Consider the following 20,362-nt stretch of genomic DNA (forward strand, 5'->3'; position numbering starts at 1 on the left):
TTGATGGACATTCCAGGGGCGGCCATCGCCAGGCGTGGGCACTGGTCTCTGCAGGAAGAGATATGCTCTGGGAAGCTGCTTGCTGCTTTCTGCGGGGGCCAGGCTGCCGGTCACGGCCGCCACAGGAAGGCCTGAGACGGAACAACCCCAGCCTCTGCCAAAGGAAGCTGCAGGTGCAGCGCCAACTTTGATCCCTGAGGCTGTTTGAGGAGCTCAGTGAGGGTTTATCCTGTGTCCCCAGAGCCACAGGGGTCATCACTGGGCTGGACAGACAGCAGCATCTACTTGTTTTCCTGTGCCGTTTCCCAAGGTTTATCTGACAGTGAGCTGATGTTCAGAGAGGCCCATTAGGTTGTTTGCAGAACCCCGTCTCCCCTGAAGGAAGAATTTTAATGCTATAAAATAAAAATATTATATTGGTGGGGATTTTATCTACGCACATGATCAGGAAAAACACAAAAACAAAAAATTCCTGCTGAGAGGCAGAAGGGCAGCTGTTGGCTCACAATTTGCCCAGGTGGAGCAGCGGGCAGTCTGGATCCAGGGCTTCAGCGGCGGCCGGCGGGCTTCCTGGTGGGCCAGTGCCCTTGGTGGAAGGAGCTGCCAGGAGCTCTGAGGCTGGCCCATCATTCACTGGCATTCACCAAGCACCCCTCCCGGCCCCCTCCCGGCCCCCTCCCGGCCCGTGCTAGGCTCTATCCTAGATGGCTCAATTGTCCTTGCCCCAAGGAGCTTAAGTTCCCGGATGCAGAAGCAGCAAGTACAGGGCACACCTGGCGGCAGATCTTGGGAGACACAGGGTCAGGCCTGGAGCAGGATGGCGGAGCCTGGTGCAGAGGCCGGGGGACTCCAGGTGGAGGCAGGAGGCAGCAGGACCCAGCCCCACGGGGGCAGGGTGAGGGGCGAGGTAGAGGAAAGTGAGACAGTCATTGCAGGAGCCCAAGGCACAGGGTCAGGGCCTGGCCTAGAGACTGCAGGAAGCCAGGGTGGCAGCTGCGGCAGGACGGCACCTGGGGAACACAGGGGCTTCTGAGGCCCCGACGCAGTGGGCCTCTGCCTTCCCGCAGTGCAGAGGAGCTGAGCCAGGAGCCAGAGTCCAAGAGCAGGCAGGGAGGGGCACCCCTCTTCCTGCCCCTTCCAGCCCCACACCCCACCCCAGTGCGGGTCTCGGAGTTGGAGATGTCCACATCCTAATCCTGGAATCTGTGGCTATGAGACCTTGTGTGCAAAAGGGGGCCCACACAGGGGATCAATTTGAGGGGCTTGAGACGGGAGGTCATCCTGGATGATGTGGTGGACACATGATCGCAAGGGTCCTTTAACCAGAGAGGCCACAAAGTCCCTCCTTCTGTGTTCCAGTGGCCAAGGACACTGAGACCCCTGGGGACTGGGAACTGGGGAGAAGGGTGTTAGTCCTGGTCTTGTGTGGTGTGGGGACTCTGGGGTGGCCTGGAGAGTGGACAGTGGAGGACACCCCTATGCAGGGGGACGAGTATAGCTGAGAGAGGCGAGTGGGTAGCCTTGGCCCTGGTGGCTGCTGGCCCCGGGGACCACCTTCTACTTGCCTGCCCTGGTTCCCACAAGACAAGGACATTCAGCATCTGTTCCCTGTGCCCTGAGGCGTTGTCCTTAGTGATTTCTTAGTGATTTCTTTCCCTTGCAACTTAGAAGCACATCATGGGAACAACGCTCTTCCTCTTTTAATCCGAGAAGCACAGTCATCAGAGTGGGAACCTTTGCAGGGTCCGCGCTGCCTACTATGTGGACGTGACGGTTCTAGGACCTCATCCCCACTTGAGTGGCCTGAAGGACGAGCGGACCCTCCGGCCCATCAGGGGCTGGCGTGGGCGACAGTTGTCCACCATGAACTCCTCCTCTTCACCAAGTGGGGAGAACAGGAGCTCCCGGAAGGCGGAGACCTGGAAGAGAGCGAAGGAGAGTGCAGGCAGCCGTCCTGCCCCTGGGTCCCTCACACCTGGCACAGGCCCCTCCTACGCCAGATCAGGGATGGCCCTGTGTAGAGGACACTGGACGTGATGCCAGGCGGCTCCCAAGGGAAGGTCTTAGAGGCATCACGATTGGCACCTTGGTCTTTAAGGCCACTTGCTCTGGAGGAAACCATCTACCATAGGAAAACTCAAAAGCCCCGTGGACAGCCACAAGGACAGGAAGTAAGGCCCCCATCCAACAGCCAGCAGCCTCGTGCCAGTACCGGGGATGAGTCCTCCAGCCCCCACCGAGCTGTCAGGAGGGAGCAGTTCCTGCTCAGGGCACTGTGGCCCCACAAGGGACCGCAAGCAAGGACCAGCCAGTTCCTAAGCCCACAGAAACTTTGAGAGAAAGTAAACACCCACTATCAGTGATGAAGTTTGGAGCTCTTTGTTACAGTCCTAGGTGACTAGCACACACTGCCACTCCTCCACATCTGTGGGTTCTGCATCCTCGGATTCAACCCATGCAGAAGTTAAAACTACTACCCCCCAAAAATTCTGTCTGTACTGAACATGTACAGACATTTCCTCTGTTCCTTATCCCGAACAAGAAAACCATTTACATGACACTTACATCGTGTTAAGTATTAAAAGTAATCGAGGGATGACTTGGGGCATACTGGGGACGTGAGCAGGTCCTGTGCAAACACTGGGCTCAGGGACTGCGAAGATCCAGCTGTCTCCCCCGCCCCAACCCTAACCCCAACCCTAACCCTAACCCCAGCAGCTCAGTGTCAGGAGACCTGTGACGGGCGGAGCCTGGCTCCTTCTCCACCAGCCCACACAGCTGGGACTCCTCCCAGTCAGGGCGGGCCAGGGACATCAGTGGTGCCCGAGGGCCAGCTCCAGGGTGAGGAGACCCCCACCCAGCCAGGACCCCGTCCCAGCCCACTCACCTGGCTTGCAGCCACCTCGACGGGCTGCTTCTGGATGATCCAGGTGACGGATTCTGCCAGGGGCGGGGTGGTGAGGGAGCCCGAGTAGGTCCAGTAATCCTGGCAGGCAGGCAGCAGACAGGAGGGGTTGAAGGGGCCCATGGCCGCCCGCCTGTCCTGGGAGCAAGAACCGGGGGCCCTAGTGTCAGTGCTGGAGCGGGAGGGAGTGGGGCGGCCGCCCTCCGTCGGGGAGGTGCTTCCCGAACAGGCCACTCTATGCAGCTGCCCCTGCCTCGTTCTGAAGCAGGGACAGAGGTTTCCACCCAAGACTCACGACTTCCCTGGAGAGCGCTCCTTCTCGAGCCTCTGGCCATGCGTGGAAAGCTCACACTGCTCTACTGTGATGAAACACGGGGACACGCTGGTCCCCACCCGCCTTTACCAACGCAGCAGGGCACCCGCATGTTCCCGCTGTGCAGCCATCTTGGGCTCTGGGACTGTGCCACCCTCCACACCCAAGGCCATCCCACCCACCAGCTCCCCACGGGAGCCCTGGCATCTACCGTGCCCCTTGCTGGCTGGTGATGACCACTCCGTGTACCTCACTGAGTGGAGGCCTGCGCTCGGTGGGTTGTGCCGGCGATGCCCCTGAGCTAACGTCCTCATGTGTCGTCCACTCTGAAGTAGGGGCCCGCTTTCCTGCTCGTGCCTGAACACTGCGGTGTGGGACCCCACATCTTGGTCTTCTCACCGCAGAGGACCCCTCACCGGGGTGCCGGTCTGCTTTCCAGCTCCGGGGTTGCTGGTGCTGGGTGTCTTGGATGTGTGGGGTCTCAGGCGTGTGGCCTTCTGCCCCAGTCCTCGGGGCTGGTCACACTGTGTGTGTATGTGTGAATGCTCTGGTCATGTTCCATTGCAGATGACCCCCCCACGTCAAGGCCCTTCCTCAAGGACCTCAAGGCACCTGGCTAGAAGGCAACACTGGGACGCCCGGTGTGTGGGGTGGCCATGGGTGAAGGCGTCTACTCCAGGGTCCCACTGAAGCCAGATTTAAAGTTAGGTAGTCAGTGTAGTTAGGTAAATCGGGCCTAATATCGAGTAAGATCCAAAATGGAGGCCATGTTGAGAATGAATTCCCGGAAAAGCAGAACAACTCTTGGAATGTTAACGAAGTCCGGGAATTGCAGGACAACTCATGGAATGTTAATGTCCCCAAGGCCCAGAGCCCATCCCAAAGAAGTGTCAATGAAACAGCTCCCAGCAAACTTGAAGATGCTGACTCAGAAGTCCTTCCTGCCCAGATCACTTCTTTGGCCCCCCTGTGCCCCACCCTTCGGGCCTTCCCACCTACATCCCATCACTGAAGGAACTGTAAAAGGGGAGACAGCCGCACTTCCACGGATTCCGTCTCTTGGAACCCCTTCTTCCTCCGGGAAAGTCTTCTGCTGTCCTTTAATAAACCTCTACTTTCCACTCTGACCTGGCCTGGCCACCGGTCAACAGCGGTGACACCACTGTCCTGGTCCATAAGCTGCTGTCCTACTTTCTTAGGACGGGCGTGCCCACGGAAGTCCACAGGACTCAGCCAGAGAGCATGAAATTGGGGAGAAGAGGCGGACCTCCGGGGCAGGAGCAAAGGGCGGTGGCGGAGGGCGTCTCGGTGGCTGGCTGCAGGTGGCACTGCCCTCGATAAACTGTCCCCACCTACTGGCTGTGTGTCCCAGGGCAGGTTCCTCGCCTCACTGAGCTCTGGTTCCCCAAGAGGTGACAGTCCTAACCCAGAGGAAGGACCCATGGGGCCATTTGAGAGATTGAAGATGAGACCTAGGTAGAGTGCTGTCTTTTCCCTCCAGCAGAATTTGGAGGTGCTGTCTCCCGCTTGAGCCCAGGCAGGTTCCCATGGCTGGGTGGTGGGCAGGACGTCACAGAAGTGACGCGGGTGGCTGTGGAAGCCAAGGCATGGAAGAGACCGTGAGTCCACCTGGCTCCTTCTTGAAGCCGTGCCCTTGAGCCCGGAGCACCCTGCAGAAGTGGGTGCCCTGAGCGGCGGTGCTTAGGAGGCCCCGGGGGAGGGCCGGAGCAGGGAGGGACACCTGGGTCCCTGCCGCTTGTCTCCCAGCTCCGGTGCTGGGCTCAGGGCAGCCTGGCCTGGAGGAGTGGTGGTGCCAAGTGACTGGTCTCCTGAGCTTGGAACCCCAGGGGAGGAGTGGGCTGCTTCAGGTGGCCTCCCTGGGGAGGGACTCACAGAGTACCCAGGGGTGAGAGGCACAGCAAGCCACTTGGCCCAGAGCCACTCCTACTACCACCCAACCTCAGGGAGTCAGAGTTGCCCTGGTCTAGGAGTTTCCAGGACTCTCCAAGGGCACAACGCTGGGGTAGCTAAGGGAAAGCACTGTTGTGACAAAGGCCGCTGCAGCCGGGGGACTCGCACTCCAGGCGTCACGCAGCAGGTGTGCAGGTGTGGGTCTGCCCTCCCCTCCCCCGTGTGTGCCCCCTGCTGTGTCTCCACAGAGCGGGCATCCAGGCTCTGAGAGGCTGAGTACTTGCCCTGAGCCCAGTGGCTCACACTGTTCTGCTGTGGGAACGCCCAGAAGTCGAGGCTTGCAGACTGGAAAGCTGGGCCAGGTGACCTTCAGGTGCCTCCCATCCCCTGACCTTGAGGCCCTCCAAGGCTGGTCTCCCGCCTCATAAAGTCCCCTCATCTCTGGAGTCTCAGCCTTATTTTTCACCGGGAGACTGTGGCCCAGCGATCAGCATTGGAACCAGAACTAAGCCCTGGCAGCACTTCCGCAATAGTCCCCAACCCAGGTCTCCCTGGGGGTTTGCCCAGAACACTCTGTGTGCACTCATGGGGGAAGAGCTCTGCAGACCCAGGGGAGGAAATCAGACCCCCATAAACATGGCTGTGCTGCCAGCTTTCTTCTTTCCCACCAAGAGGTGGAGCCCACCCTGCCGGGGTCGGGGGCTGGCTGGGAAACATCCGCACCCCAGGTTTATTCTGGCAGGGGCCTGGCTCCTTGGCCTTGAGGCCCTCTGAGGGGGGAAGCGCAGTGGGGGTGACCGCTTGGAGGTCGGCACCAAGGGGAGGAGGTGGGAGATCAAAGCCTCGTCAGCTGGCAAGGAAGGGCTGCCTGGCTTTCAAGTGCAGCCTCTGGGCCCTTGGCCCTGCGGCCCTGGGGGAAGAGACCCCGCCCGCCCGCGGCCACCTTGGCTCCTTCCTCCTGGGGACTCTTTTGTTCGGTACTGAATAAATAAACCCTTTTCTTTGGAATTTCCACCTCTCCCTCAAAGTCCTCTCTGGGCTGACCTTGGAGAAAAGCGACATTGTCCTCCTTGTCACCTTTCTGAGCCATGCCAGTGACTAAGGTGTGCAAAGGTCGCCTGTAGGGACTGGCAGGACCAGCCGGGGCTGGCCACATGACAGCTTCCCTTCCCTCTCTGGGCTCCATGTTCTCCAGGACAGGGGTGATCTGAATTAAGACCTTCCCAGAGCACGCCCGGTGGCACACGGGTCAAGAGTGAGGTTCTGATTTGCTTTAGAAGGAACTTGATGACCAGTGGATGTCATCGCCTCGGACCAAGCTAAAGATTTTTAAAAGCAAATCAGTGATGATAAGAGCAGTCCCACGGGCAGGCAGGAGTGTCCGACCCTCAGAAAGCTGCCTGATCCCGGGACACCCCAGTCGACCCCAGCAGACGAGCTGAGGAAGAACGGGGTCTGGAGTCCCTGAGGGGAGAGGTGGCCTCCCGGAGTCAGGCAGGACCTATGGGGAACCCCACCCCAGTCCCAGCACAGCGCTGGTGCCACTGCACTCTCCCGCCCAGGGGCTCCTCTGAATAGTCTGCCTGTCCAGCTAGCTGCTCCCCAGACACGGAGCTCACCTTGTGCTTTATTTCTGGCAAGACGTCCACCAGCCTCTGCAGGGCCTCGTGGCGGGCCCCCACCTGCACGGCACAGGCACAGACGTGAGCGGAGAGGGGGCTGAGAACACGCCTCTGTGCGGGGCTGTGAGAGGGGCCGCCCGGTGGGTGCTGCAGCCCTGCGGGCGCCCTTACCTGCAGGAACACGGCCAGCACGGCCAGGCCCTTCTCCCCCAGGACAGCTTCCTCGTAAGCTGGGTACTTCGCAGCGTTCCAGTGAACCAGGTGCAGCTGAAACACAGCGGCCGGGTGTGAGCGGCTGGAAACACCAGGTGCTCGGCCTCCATGGGGCCGACACAGAGGCCACTCCATCACGTTAGTGAATCGTGTTATGGCCGCCCGGCGCACAGGAGGCCAGCACCCTGGGGCTCCCAGGCACTTGGCAAGGCCACAGGCCTGGGGCAAGGGGGAGGCCACTGTGACTACAAGGAAGAAGAGGGCCACGGGATTACGCCAGACACAGCCCAGGACTGCAATGGGGAAGTGGGTTCCAGATGCTGCCCCCTCCTGACCCTGGAGCCCAGCCCTGAACTTTCCCCGGGGCTTTAACACTCCTTCAGTTTCTGATGTAGGAAAATGGATCTGGGGTGGCGGACGTCTGCTGGACTCCATGCCAGAGTTGGCCGATGAGACGGGTTTGCCTGGAGGCCGGGGGTGAGCTGGGGAGGGGTCCCTCACGGGAGTGGAAGGTTGGCCAGTGTCCAGGGGATGGTGTGGCTCCCCCAGGAGGGGCCTGGGCCTCTGCGCAGCTGGCCCTCTGCCTTGGGTGCTACTCTGGGGGGTTCAGACCACCGCAGATTAAAGACATTGGGTCAAGACGCTGTGTCTGGGCTGGAGGAGCAGGTGACCTGCAGATGGCCTAGAGCCTGCAGGACGGGATGAGTCCTGCGCACACGCACCACCAGGCACATGATGGGCTCGAGCACCCGCGGGTTGGTACCCAAGGGTGCTGGGGCCAGTGCCCTGCAGGACCCAGGGACGAATGTTCGTGTTTCTGCTAAGTGCCTGGCTTAGAGGTGGCCCAGGCCACGAGTCCCCGGGCTCCTGGACGCACTCTGCCGAGGCACGGGGCCCATGTGCTCTTCGCAGACCTCACTCCCAGCAGGAGCCAGTTGCCTGGCCAAGGGCCCCTGGGATCCAGGGTGTGTCTAACGCTGCCCACCTGGAGCTCCCTGGGGCTGGGGCTCAAGGCCCTAGAAATAGGGGCTGCCGGGCCCGCGGGCCCCCCTGAGTCATTTCCCTTCATAGACCCCTCTTTGCAGCCAGGTTTGCCTTCCCACCTGACCTCCACACCCCAGAGAAGGCCGCAGGGACCAGGCCCCGCCTGACTCCGAGGCAGCCCCGTGGGTCCCCTGCTCTCATTTGTGACCCTGGCAGTCGACTGCAATGACCTCCCTGGGAACAAGTGGCAGGCACACAGCCACTACCTGAAAGGAACACTCAGGGGAGGAGGAGCCACAGCCCACCCTGCAGGTGCCTCTGTGTGCAAGAGCAGAGGTGACAGCAGGCAGAGCTCATGCACACATCCCCCGTGGGCACCGTGGGACAAGATGAACCCAACCAACCCGTCACTTGGGAGGCACACAGATTCAGGGTTCAGTGGGGACAGTGGTGTGACCAGTGGACAAGGCAGTGTGGTACTCACAGGGTGGAGATGGCAGCCTCATGGATGCTGGTCCAGTTCTTTCTGTGTCTGAAAGTCACCACTGACCACTCCACTGCGATGCATGATCATCACCATTCAGACCCCCTGTCTCTTCTTCTGCTAACTGAGCATGCCTGCATCACCCTCCTCTTTGGACAATGGTGTGATAAAGTGGGTGGTGGGGTGCTAACTGCTCTGCCCGGGGCATTGAAAGTCCTGGGTCCCAGGAAGTGCCTCACATCTGGGCATCTGGGATGGCTGGCATCTGCAGGAGAGCCTGGCACATGGAAAACACGGGGACTCGCGCTACCTGGCCCACGTCACCTACGAACCTCTGCCGGGTATGTGTGGCCGTCCACTGTGTGCTCCGAGCCCCGCTCGTCCACTGCTCCCCAGTGGAAGTGGAACTGCCTCAGTCTGTAGTGGTTTTCCAAAGGCCCCCCGCTGATCCCTGCGAAGGAAAGCGCAGTCTGTGACTCTGAGCTCCCCTCGGGCTACGGCGGTGCTTGCGGCACCATCTGCATCTGGTACAAGTTCACTCTGGAGCTTGGTGCCTTGTTGAAGGGACAAGTTGAAGGGCAGGGTTTCCTCTTTCTGGTCCCCTCTGCCCACCACCTCGCCCGCACAGGCTGACCCTGTTTACAGAAAACGCTTGAATGCATGCAGGCGCCGCACACGGCCTGCAAGTGGCAGTGAGAGCCTCGGCTCCTGCCCAGGGCAGAGGCACCCGAAATGCACACCTGTCCCATAAGTTTCTGGGATTTTCTTGAATTAAAAAGGAGGTTTAAGTCCTATCACCAAGTAACTCAATAACACAACACACAGGGAGCAAGGCCTTTCCGGGAACATGTTCTGGGGAGCAACGTGCCACCTGCTCACCAATCCCGATCCCACACAGCTCTGTTTAGTCCAGGCCCACCGCTGAACCAGGCTACACGAGCACTCCTTTCTAAGTCACCTGAGACACTCGCTGTGGAGGCCACGGCTCTTACCAGCAGGCCTGGGAGCACTGTTCTCCAACGGTGGCCTCCTCAAGAGCTCGGCTAGCTTGACGCTCAGGCTCAGAACACAGCCTGCATCCCTGGGGGAGAGGGCTCCACAGTCCAGGGCAGGGCTGGGGTCTGCACTTCAGCAGACTCCGGATGACGTGATGCCTGTAGTTCAACCCTCAGTTGCTGCTCATGTGGAGACAGTCGGGGCTTCTCGTTTTCGGCCGGAAGGAGTGCGGGGTGCCCAGGCCGGCCACTGCGCGCTACTGGCTGCAGAGCTGGGGAGTGGCTCAGGCAGCTTGAGGGGCCCGGCTGCACCCGCTGCACAGTGTGCTCTGCATGGCCCTCCCGGGCCTGGCTGCTGTCAGGTCCCCGAGTGGCCAGCACAGGGGAATGACCCTGGGTGAAGGATGCCACGGAGCACCCAGTGCATCTGTCCGCACAGGAAGTACTCGCAGCAGAAGGCATGGGGTGTGAGCGCAGCGGCTTGCCAATGCTGCCAGGCCAGGAGAGCCCCCTGGAAGGGATAGCAGTCCTGGCCACCCCAGGATCCTCACGGCACCACATGCACCTGTTAGCCACGGGGGGCGAGCTGGAGGGACCACGGGGACAGCCACGCCTGACGGCGTCATCTCTATACTGACGCCCTGGACAGCTGGACTGGATGCAATCTGGTGGATGCAGCTGACCAGGCCCAGCCAAGGGTCACCCTGTCATATCTCAAGGCAAGGCCCATTGCTCTTTCCACCAGGTTCAGCACTTAGTTCAAGGAAGGGTCCTTGAAGGTGCCCGTGGACCCCTGCAGGTGAAGGAATGGGAATGGTCAGTTCATTGACTTGTTTGTCCAGTCACTCAGCCACTGGATAAGCAGGTCTGTGTGTCACAGTGGGATTTTGCCTTTCTTCTGGCAGCTTGGGAACTGTCTAGGATTTCTAGAAAAATCCACCGGACACTACAAGTACTCAAAGACTGGATTGGCAAGTTGGCTTTGCCTCCAACTTGCTGTGTAATCTTGGGCAGGTGGCTTAGCTTCTCTGAGCCAGAGCATCTCTACCTTTAAAAGGAGGCCTGCTGGCAGGAAAATGGAGAAACTGTCACTTTGTGAGATGCTGTCAGGTGATGGTGACGACGCTGGTGGTGACCACACATCACAGAGACTTTCAGGACTTCAACTCCTTCACTATTTTTAAAAAAGAGCTGCCAGCTGTTGCTCGTTGTCCCCTCCAGCTCACACATCCTAGGACCCTGGGTAGGCACAGGGGCAGGTCTCCCTAAGGAATGATGTCCCCAGAAAAGCATGGGTCCTGCACCAGCTGGACGCAGCTGGACTTCCACCAGCAGGGCTTACCCACAAAGTCGCCCGGCCCTCCTTCCTGGTGGGGACCGCTGGGTGCTTTGGCTCTGCCGTGTACGGAGGCAGAGGAAGGGCTTGGCTCTGCGGCCGGCTCTATCCTTCAAGGCCTGCAGCTGGGTTAGGAGAAACAGGAGTCACCTAGACCTGTCGAGCAGTGGAGAGCAGGAGCAGAGCCCAGAGACAGGGAGGTGCAGGCGACTGCCGAGCCCTGCTCTCCTCAGGGACGTGAAGCCCTGCAGGTCGGGCTGGACCCCAGAAGGCTGGCTCTGGGCCCTGCAGCAGGACGCCGCGGGGCCTGGATTTGTGAGCACTCTTCCCCAAGGCCCAGCTGCCCAGAACGCTTCACAGAAATGCCTCACCAGCAGCAAAACACAACACCCACTTAAGTAAGAAACTTTCAGTTAGAATCTGTCCTTTGGGATCCTGGGCACCTTCCCATGGCAAGCCAGAATGTTCCTCCTTAACGGGCCTGTTCTGCAGACGGGCGGGCGACTGCTCACTTGCATGTAAACAAAGGTCTTGATTGAAACCATGGTTACCCCAGGCTGGAGAGCCAGCCAGCTCGCACACACACCAAAAAACAAAACAGAACAACAACAAAAACTGCTGCGTAATTAAATAAAAACAGGGGAGACACCTGCGACAGCCCTGCCAGGAGGGAGTGTGAAAGGCTGGCCTGGTCTCTCTGTAAGGAAACATGCAGAGGGTTCCTGGGTCTTGGGCTGGGCTGGAGCGCCCCCTGGTGGCACACAGGTGGAAACGGACCAGGAATGGGGGGGCCTTCCAGGAGAAAGGGCGGGAGCAGAAGCACAGCCCTTGCAGGAGAAGGCCAGAAGGAGCCTCTGCAGCTAAAGCCAGGGAGGGGCGGCCAGGGAGGGGCCAACAGCTAGGGCATGTTCAAGTTGGAACAGAAGATTCTCACTGTGACAATGTTTCCAAAATTAGAACTCACTGGCAAAGACAGCCACCAGCCCATGGCAAGGGTGTTTATTTAAAGACTGGAAATCCCTGTTCTGTGGCTTTCTGTAGTAAGCACACTGCGGCAGGCCCAGTGTCAGGACTGGGTCTGGAGGCTCACCTGGCTCACCTGACTGTGAGCCTGGTCCAGGAATTCACCCCTCCCGCCCTTGGCTCCCCTCTGTGACGCGGGCTGAGCCTAGCTCTCACTGGCCAGGGTTTCCGTGTCCTGGGTTCTCCGCGTACCCTCTCCTGCTCATGCAGCTCCCGCGGTGCAGGACTCTCAGTGCATGCTGTGAGCACGGCTAGCTGGCAGGTCTGGAGCGCCTCTACCCGGGCACTGGGCAGGGGCCTTTGTGTACGTACCCAACAGACTGACCCGCCCTCTGACCCGCAGAGCAGCCTAACTGCAGTGAGGAAACTGAGGCTCAGGGGAGTTGTCACCTGCCCAGGACCCAGTGACCCGAGCCAGGTCTGCTGATCCTCCAGCTTGCACAGCAGGGTTCAAGCCAAGTGCCACTGGCCAGTAAGTTGAGCCCAGCCTGAGGCCACAGACTCAGATGAAACGATTTCCGACTGACCCTTCAGAGTGCTGCTTGGTGGCAGGGCAGTCCTTTAGTTCAAAAAGAGGTCCCCAGGGGAAGGGCCCTAGTGCGCCAGCCCTGACACCCTCCGTCAGCAGGCTTTGGCACTGGTGGCCTCAGATAACGCAGCCTCTGCTGCCACAGGGACTCCGCTGACAATACCCACAGCTCAGGGCTTCTACCAGAATAAGCAGGCTTTGGTCAGACCCTGCCGTTTTAAGGCTAGACACTGGAATAAAAGAAGCTGGGTGTGTGATCCCAGCTCCTGGAGAGACTGAGGCAGGAGGGTCCCCGTTCAAGGCCAGCCTTAGCCAGACCTTGTCTTAAAATACAAAGGGCTGCGATGTGGCTTGGTGAAGTGCCTAGGCTTCAATCCGGGTCTTGCTAAAGACAAAACAAAATGGAAGACGGTGAAAACTCCACATCACGCCGTGCCACAGGGGGCCACCAGGGGGCCAAGTGGCCATCACAGGGCAAAGGACGTCTGTGCCAGGAAGGTCTTCACAACTCTCCCAGGCCCGTGAGGGCCACCGCTGGGGGCCAGTGCTTCACCTGTGTTGGCCTGGCAGAGAGGCCCTCCCAGAGCTCCGGAACAGGAGCTCACGTGCCCCAGGGAGTCAGCTCTGAGGCCGTCAGTGTCACCTCTGGTCTGAAAGCCAGGTGGACTTGAGCCCAGCCTCTGGGGCCATGTGGTGAGGTCTGCTCTGGCTACATCTTCATGGAACATGAAGGCAGAGGCCAAGCTGCAGGTGTGGCCTTGCCCGGTGCCTGTCACGAGTGGGAGCCCAGGGAACAGCCACACTGCTGTCAGAGTCGCCAGGTTGCCACCACTGAGGCCACTGCACTGTCACCCAAGCAGAGACTTGCCACCACCACAGCCACTGCCCCCCAAACAGGAAGGAAGCAGAGACGTGGATGGAGAAGCACACCTTAGGAAAGCGTCCATCAGAAGGCACCTGGCCAGCTGTGGACGTGTCAAAAGAGAAACCTCTCACTCAGCACCGAGCTGTGCATGTGCTCAGTACTGAGGGACGAGTTCCAGCAGCCTGTGCTCTGCGGGGACAGAGAAGGAGAGAGTGACGGGAGGGCAAGGAGGCTGCTGCGGGGGACCTACACTACACCGGCCAGGACACAAGGACAGCCTCCTGTGGGGGTGACGTCCCAGCTGAGCCCCAAGGAAGGGCTCATTAGGTGTTCATTAGGTGAAGATGGAGACGGTGCTAGGGAGAGAGGAAACAGGTGGAAGGAGAGCAGGTCGCATAGACAGATGGATGTTGCATGGGGCTGGACGTGGGGTCTGTGCAGAGGACACTCAGGAGGTAGGGCTGGGGGGCAAGAAGGAGCCTGCAGTGGCCAAGCAACGGGAGCCTCAGACGCTGGATGTTGACTCTGCACAAAGTGGACAGGTCACGCGTAAGGACCACCCATGTCTGCCCTGGGCTGTGGACTGCCCCACTTTGGAGCCAGGTCCCCCAGTGACGCATGCTCTGTTCCAAGCCTGAGTGTCGAGTAGCTGAGCTCTTGAGTAGGCCACCCTTGGCACTGTGCCGGTGGAGAACATTGTCCCCAGGCCTGCTGGTAGAGAGCCGTGGCCTCCACTGTGAGTGCTTTGGGGACTGAGAAAGGAGTGCTCAAGGTCCCTAGTGGCTGGCGGGAGGAAACCACGCAGCGTGGACTTGGTCTCCCATCCCAGGCAGCAGTTGGCAACAGCGGGTCAGCACTTAGCAGGGGTCCTGGACGCTTGCTGGGGCCCATTTTACACAGACAGGAGTAGCTACACAGTGGCTGCAGCCTAACAGCAGGGGCGCTCTGGTCACGGGAGGCCGCCATGTCCCAGGGACCTCCTTCTTACTCTGTTCACTCCTGCGGTCCTGAGGGGAGTCACTTCCTCCGCTCTTGGCCACAGCTTGCTCCAGGGCTGGGTCATCCCCGGGCTAGCCAGGGTCACTGTGATCGGCTCAGCCCAGGACTGTGGCTGACTTGCTGGGAGGGGTCTTTGCTGCTTTGCTCTGCGGGAGGTTGAACTTTCACCTTTGCCACCCTCAGGAAAGTCATGGCCCAGCCCAAGGCAGCCTGAGTCCACCAAGGAGAGCAGAGCCCAGAGAGGGCGCTGAGATGCAGGCTGTATGGCTACACACCCTGGGCTTGGTCCTGTCCTGGGGACGCAACAAATTTCCCTCTTTGCTTAAGCCAGTTGGAGTCGTGTTTCTGCCACTTGCAATAGGAAAGAAGCCGTAATTAATGTGGGAATTCCTCATGCACAGAGCAAAAAGGAGCCCAGAGGCTGCTGGGGTGACAGGGTGCTGTGGGCGGAGCCATCTGGCCTTGGCTGGCGGCTGGGGGTCTGAGCTTCCCAGCTCTGCGCTCAGCGGCTTCACCTGAGAAGTGGCACTCACAGGGTGCCACCAGGCCGTCTGGCTCTGACCTGTGCCCAGCCTGGAGGGAGCTGCTCCACCTCAGCAAAGCTGTGTCCCCTTAAACCTGCATTTGGGCAGGTGAAGGGGCCTCCCCTCCTCAAGAGACATCATCTCCCTGTCCCCGGCCCCTTCCCTCAGTCTTCCTGGGCCTCCTGTTCCCTGCCGACACAGTGTCAGGAAGGAAGGGTACTGCTCTCGTTCCCCCCTTCCTAAACTTGTGACCCCACTCATGGTGCAACAGAAGAGGAGACAGACCCCCAGCCAGACAGACTCACCTGACTGCTCAGCAGCATCGTCAAATTCTACCTGGAAGAAGTAGCCAGTGTTCCAGATGCAGCGACAGGACGCGGGGTCATAGGACACTCTGAGCGGCTGCAGATGGGGGTCGTAGACACTGTCCCTCTGCTGGATGTTGATGGGAGATTGCCTGGTGCCCCCTGACTTGGAGACCTGGCCTAGGGACACAGGGAGAGAGACTCTGACTGAGCCACTGGATGGAGATGGCGGACACAGCCCAGGGCCTGCGCAGGGGAAGTCCCCAGGCCACCCTGCTGCTAAGCCTATGTGCCTTCCCAGGGCCCTTCACTCAGGCGCTCTGGACGCGGAGACTTGGAACCTCCTTCCCGCCCAGAGTGGAGACTCTGCCTGCATGTGCTAGGAGGGCCTCCACCTGTGTGCACTGTCCAGAGTGTGGCCACAGGGAGCCCAGCAGGGGCCTGGGGAGGGCAGGCCACACAGTGCATGGGGCCCTGTCCTGTGGGAAGGGTCACAGGAGGTACGCCACCCGCAGGAGTAGCCTCGGGAGCTCAGCAGAGTTGCCCCTCACTCCAGGTCCACCTCCAAGTGTCTTGAGCTTGATTTTTAAAGGAAGATCCAGGATCAGGAATATTTCAGAGGGGCTGGGGGTGTAGTTCAGTGGCAGAGCGCTTGCCTTGTCCGCGTGAGGCACTCTGTTCCATTCCCAGCACCACATATAAGTAAGCCAATAAAATAAAGGTCCATCAACAACTAAAAAAATAAAAAGAATATTTCAGAAAACACAGAAAGGTTTGTAGGAGAAAAATAAGCTGCTCAGGGCTGCTCCCCCCAGTGGAAGGGCCCAGGCTGCTTTATGGGAAGTGCCCTCATAGAGAGGGTTTTTTAAGTTGTAGGTGGACAGAATACCTGCATTGATTTATTTATTTTTATGGGGTGCTGAGGATCCAACCCCGTGCCTCACACATGCTGGGAAAATGCTCACCACTGAGCCACAGCCGCAGCGCCCCCCCCCCCCCGCCCCCCATTTTTTTAAATGAACAAAATGAGTGAGGGTCCTACTCTGCACGTCATCTGGTAAGTACCAAGAGTTCATCTGATGGTGAAATAACAACGGTGCGATTTGGGGCTTTTTTTTTTTCAGTGCTGGGGATGAACCCAGGGCAAGCGCTAAACACACAGCCACCCCCAGCCCAGGGATTACTTTTTAGTGGTGCACTCGCACTACACACTGCTTAGGCCCTTGCTAAGTGGCAGAGGCTGGCCTTGAACTTGGGATTCTCTTGTCTGACTTCTGAGCTGCTGGGATTCCAGGTGTTTGCTGCCATGGTTTTTAAACCGGATTCTTTAGTGATGATATTTAGAATTTTCCCAACTTTTCATGAATTTAAACAGCTGTAATGAAGTTTGTCTTAGTTCTCTGTACATTCATCTGGATCATTTTCTTTCCTATAAACTCCTACCCACAGAGTTGAGGGTCAAAGGGCAGCTTCAGAAAAATTCTAGAAAACTAAGAATTAAGAATTATAGTCCTACTGGGACCATGTCTCCCACCCTGAAAGTCTAATGGCTAGCGCTGTGTTTTGTTCTTTAACATACTGATGAACTGTTTTTAGGAGGTGGTGTTTAACAAGTAAGCATCAGAGGCCAGTAGAACATATCACACTTTTCTAAATTAGACGTAAAGATTGTAGAAACATAGAGTATTTATTCTGAGATTGTATCTTTTCTACTTTGGTGTTAAAAGTCCCTCTTGGGGGCTGGCGATGTAGCTCCGGTGGTGGAGTGCTTGCTCTGCATGCACAAGGCCCTGGACTCAGTCCCCAGCACCACAAAAATAAACGAGTAAATAAAACAGAAAAGTCCTTCTCGTGGGAAATGGTGGTGGTGACAGTAGGTGGGTTTTCTGCTTTATGTTCCAGTTTTCCCTCCTGGTTTCCCACCCCAGGTGACGTGCATGACAACCATGGTGTCTCTAACCAGAGCGTGAGTAGGCCCTCTGCCCCTTCATATGCCCATGCTTACATGGCCTCTGACACTCTAGTGCTGGGTGGAAAGCCCTGACGTTGTTGGCCACCTGCCCTTTACAGACCAGGGATCTAGCCCCGACTGAGACCCAGCCTTTTCGCGTCCCTGCTGAATGGCTGCCTTGGCTCGCCAGCTCTTGGTGGCTGGCAGTGGAAGCCACCCACCCTGTCCTCCACTCTCCCAAGACCTGAAGTTCCACCATTAGAATCGTGTGACTGTTTCCCTCCTGAGGGGCCCTATTTCAAGGAAAGCTCTGTAAATGAACAGGTGATGTGATCAGTGACCCTCACCCTCGCAGGGAGGCAGCTGGGAGAGGTGGGGACGGTGGGACATGGAGAGTGCACCTAGTGGGCAGTGGCTCTCAGCCTGGGCAGTGAGAGTCCTTCTACAGTCCTTTGGCTCTTCCAAGAGAAGATAAAAATGCAGAATTCATGCGAAGCCTCCAGTGTCCAAGTGCCGTTTTAAATGCTTTAAACGTGCAAGGCAGAGACACTGGGCCCCGAGCCGGCTCTGCCTGCTCCCCGGTCAGCACTCCCCAGATGCCATGTTCTGGAGTGTGGGGACGAGGATTACAGTGTGTTGGGGCGCACCTCTGCAACAGGCCTACTGAGGTCAGCTAGGACAGCGTGCACTGGGACGCCCTGCAACAGGTATGGACACACACTTGCCCCTGCTCTTGCCTCACGCCCCACAGAGACACTGCAGGCCACAGAAAGCGGCCAAGGCTGCTCCGGGGAGCGGCCAGGCCTGTGGTTGGCAGATACATCCACGGGGGCGCCTGTGGCGGATGATGGGACTGTGTAGCAGCCACAGGGACCCTGTCGGTGGCCTGCCTTCTGGCTTCCACTCTGATACAGAGCAACACCAGCAGTCCTGGTCTTCCATGTCCCCACTCTCCAAAGAGCCGTCAGCGCAGCCCACATCCTGACCACACCTGCTGGGGGGCGAGACTCAGCGCAGCCCACCCTCCAGCCTCCACTGCGTCCCAGCGACTTCAGCAGGCAGCGGGCAGTGAGCAGGCCAGGCAGCCCCGTCCAGACCAGCCAAACACGCACAGGAGGCCCTCAGGCGTGGGGAGCCCAGAACTCCTGACGCGAAGACGGGTGCTGTCTGCATACACAGGCCACCAACAAGGAGATGGCTGTGCTGGCCCCAGAGCCTGCTGCCTGGGAGAGGCACGTCACCCTCCACGCCTGCCGGGGCGACACACGGGAACACCCGACGGGCTTCAAGCACTGACCCAGGCCTGTGTCGCCAGGGCCAGCACTGCAGGCAGGCCAGCCTCAGGTACCGCAGCAGGCCCCAGACAGGAAGGGATGGAATAAACCTCTGTCACCTAACACCCACACAGAGCGCCTCCCACAAGGCGGCACGGCCGGCCGAAGCCAAGGTCCCTGTCCAGGGGCCCGGTGTTTGCTCCTGTTCCCTCAGCACCTCATGTCCAGGTGGACTCCAGTTAGCACGCTTCATTCCCGTCTCCCAGGCCTTCCTGGAAGGAGCACTTGCCCACCCCACTGCCACTGGGCTGGGTCAGTGGGTGACCTGCTGGGACAGACGAGATGTTAGCAGGCCTGACTCAGTGTGTGTGCAGGGTGGGACTTGCTGCTGACCACTGTCCCCGCTGCTGGCCAGGAGCAGGGACCTGTCAGGCACACTGGACACGGAGGGCACCCGGCCAGCCAGCAGACCTGGGAGTCCAGCCCAGAAGGCACAGCCAGGAGCCCAAACAGCTGCTCATACGGTGCCTGGCGAGGCCTGCGCGGGGCGGGGCAGGGGCTGAACCCTGCCCTCCCAGGGACCAGACCTTTGACAGGTCGCGTTGGCCAGTCACACCACGCAGACTCTCCACCGTGGCAGGCTTCAGGCTACAGCACAGCGTCACTGGTCCCAGACAGGAACGGCACATGGCTAAGAGGTGGCCCCGCACACACGCCACACAAGACGACCCTAACGCCATTTCTCCGAATTCTGAATTTCCTCTCAAGGCACATCGACAGTGGTTTTTAATCACTTTTAGTCACAAACCACACCCACCCCATGAAATGTTCTGCGTGATACCAAAAAATAAAAACTCCAACCTGGAGGACCGTCGTGTTCTTTGGCCGTCCAGCCCTTGGCTGCTCTCCCAGGAGCAGTGTGGGGACACAGCATAACTGACAGAGTGCTGCTCTCTCCAGCACCAGTGTACAAAGCCGGGTTACAATGGCGGCGATGCCCAACAGCTGCATGCCAGGTAACGCGGCACTAACGCAGGGGCCGCACTCGGCCTGAGCAGCCCTAGCAGCAGCTGCCCTCCAGCGGGTAGTCGCTCGGCCAAGCACTGCCCCATGCCTTCCCAGGAAGTGCCTCACTTCATTCTTCCAACAACGTTGTGCGGTGAAAGCTGTTATTAACTACCTTTTACAGGTGACAAACCTCAGGCTCAGAGAGGTTAGGATGCTTGCCCAGGGGCACACAGCTACAAGGTGGTAGGGCCAGCATTCTGATCTGGTGTTCTGGTGCTGTTGAGGGGTATGCTAAGAGGAGAAGGGAGGATATGTTTGAAGGTGTCTACACTTCAGGCAAGTGTATTTTGAACAGCTTCCAGCACCTGCAATCACACTTCTGTGGGTGAGGAGCAGTGTCCCAGGCTGGCCCAAAGCTGTTCGTGGAAGTCACCTCTGGGAATCAGTGTTGAGAGGCCCGGGGAGATCCACATTCTGCATTAGTGTCTTCCCTTCCCTGTTGAGACCTTAGAGGCAGGTCTGGGGCGGGGCCCAGGTGATGCTACTACTCTAGGGACCCCATGTGGAATGTCCCTGTTGCTGAAGGGACAGGGGGGTAATGAGGTTTTTGCTCCAGATCCTTCTGTGTGGGGTGCAGACGTGGCTCTCCTCTCCATGCTGACTTCTGGGAGCCCCTCAGAGCAGCTACTGACCAGAGTCCTCCTGCAGTTGGACCAGGAGTGCCCAGGGATGGCGTCCCCCCCAGGCCAAGTGCCCCCACTGCAGGCCAAAGCTGCCTCCCAGCGGGGCCAGTGCAGAGCCCAGGGGCCCCTGTGGTTTCCAGACGGGGTTCAACATCAGGTTGGTGTCCCTCCAGGGCAGCTCTGGAGAGGATGGAATGTCCACCCAGAGTCCGGTGGGCACCAGGTTTTCACACGCTCGCCGTGGCCCTGTGCCTGGGACACAGCATCTAGGCATTCGGACACTGAGGCTCAGGGCTGTGGGTCAGCCCCCCGAAGTGTCACTGGTGCCATCTCCAGTGGGTCTGCCCAGGAGCCCCGCCTTCTCTTGCAGGAGCAAGTGAGATGCTGGAGTTAGAACCTATAGCCCTGGACGCAGGCCCTCGGTGCACAGAGGAAGCT

General features: G+C 59.1%; 1 protein-coding gene across 1 annotated transcript; it reads right to left on the minus strand.

Annotated features, from left to right (window-relative positions):
- Positions 1-247: 247 nt before the first annotated feature.
- On the minus strand, positions 248-18,973 carry CA5A (carbonic anhydrase 5A; the record flags this gene model as incomplete). Its single annotated transcript, XM_081274735.1, has 8 exons — positions 248-1,919; positions 2,888-3,043; positions 6,749-6,811; positions 6,923-7,018; positions 8,765-8,883; positions 15,009-15,293; positions 18,627-18,704; positions 18,850-18,973. The coding sequence occupies 8 exons, from the start codon at positions 18,971-18,973 to the stop codon at positions 1,785-1,787; spliced, it is 1,056 nt and encodes a 351-aa protein (XP_081130861.1). The 3' UTR covers positions 248-1,784.
- Between the last annotated feature and the right edge of the window lie 1,389 nt (positions 18,974-20,362).

This window comes from Spermophilus citellus (genome assembly GCF_964194105.1).
Source record: "Spermophilus citellus genome assembly, chromosome: 18".
Classification (NCBI taxonomy): Eukaryota; Metazoa; Chordata; class Mammalia; order Rodentia; family Sciuridae; genus Spermophilus; species Spermophilus citellus.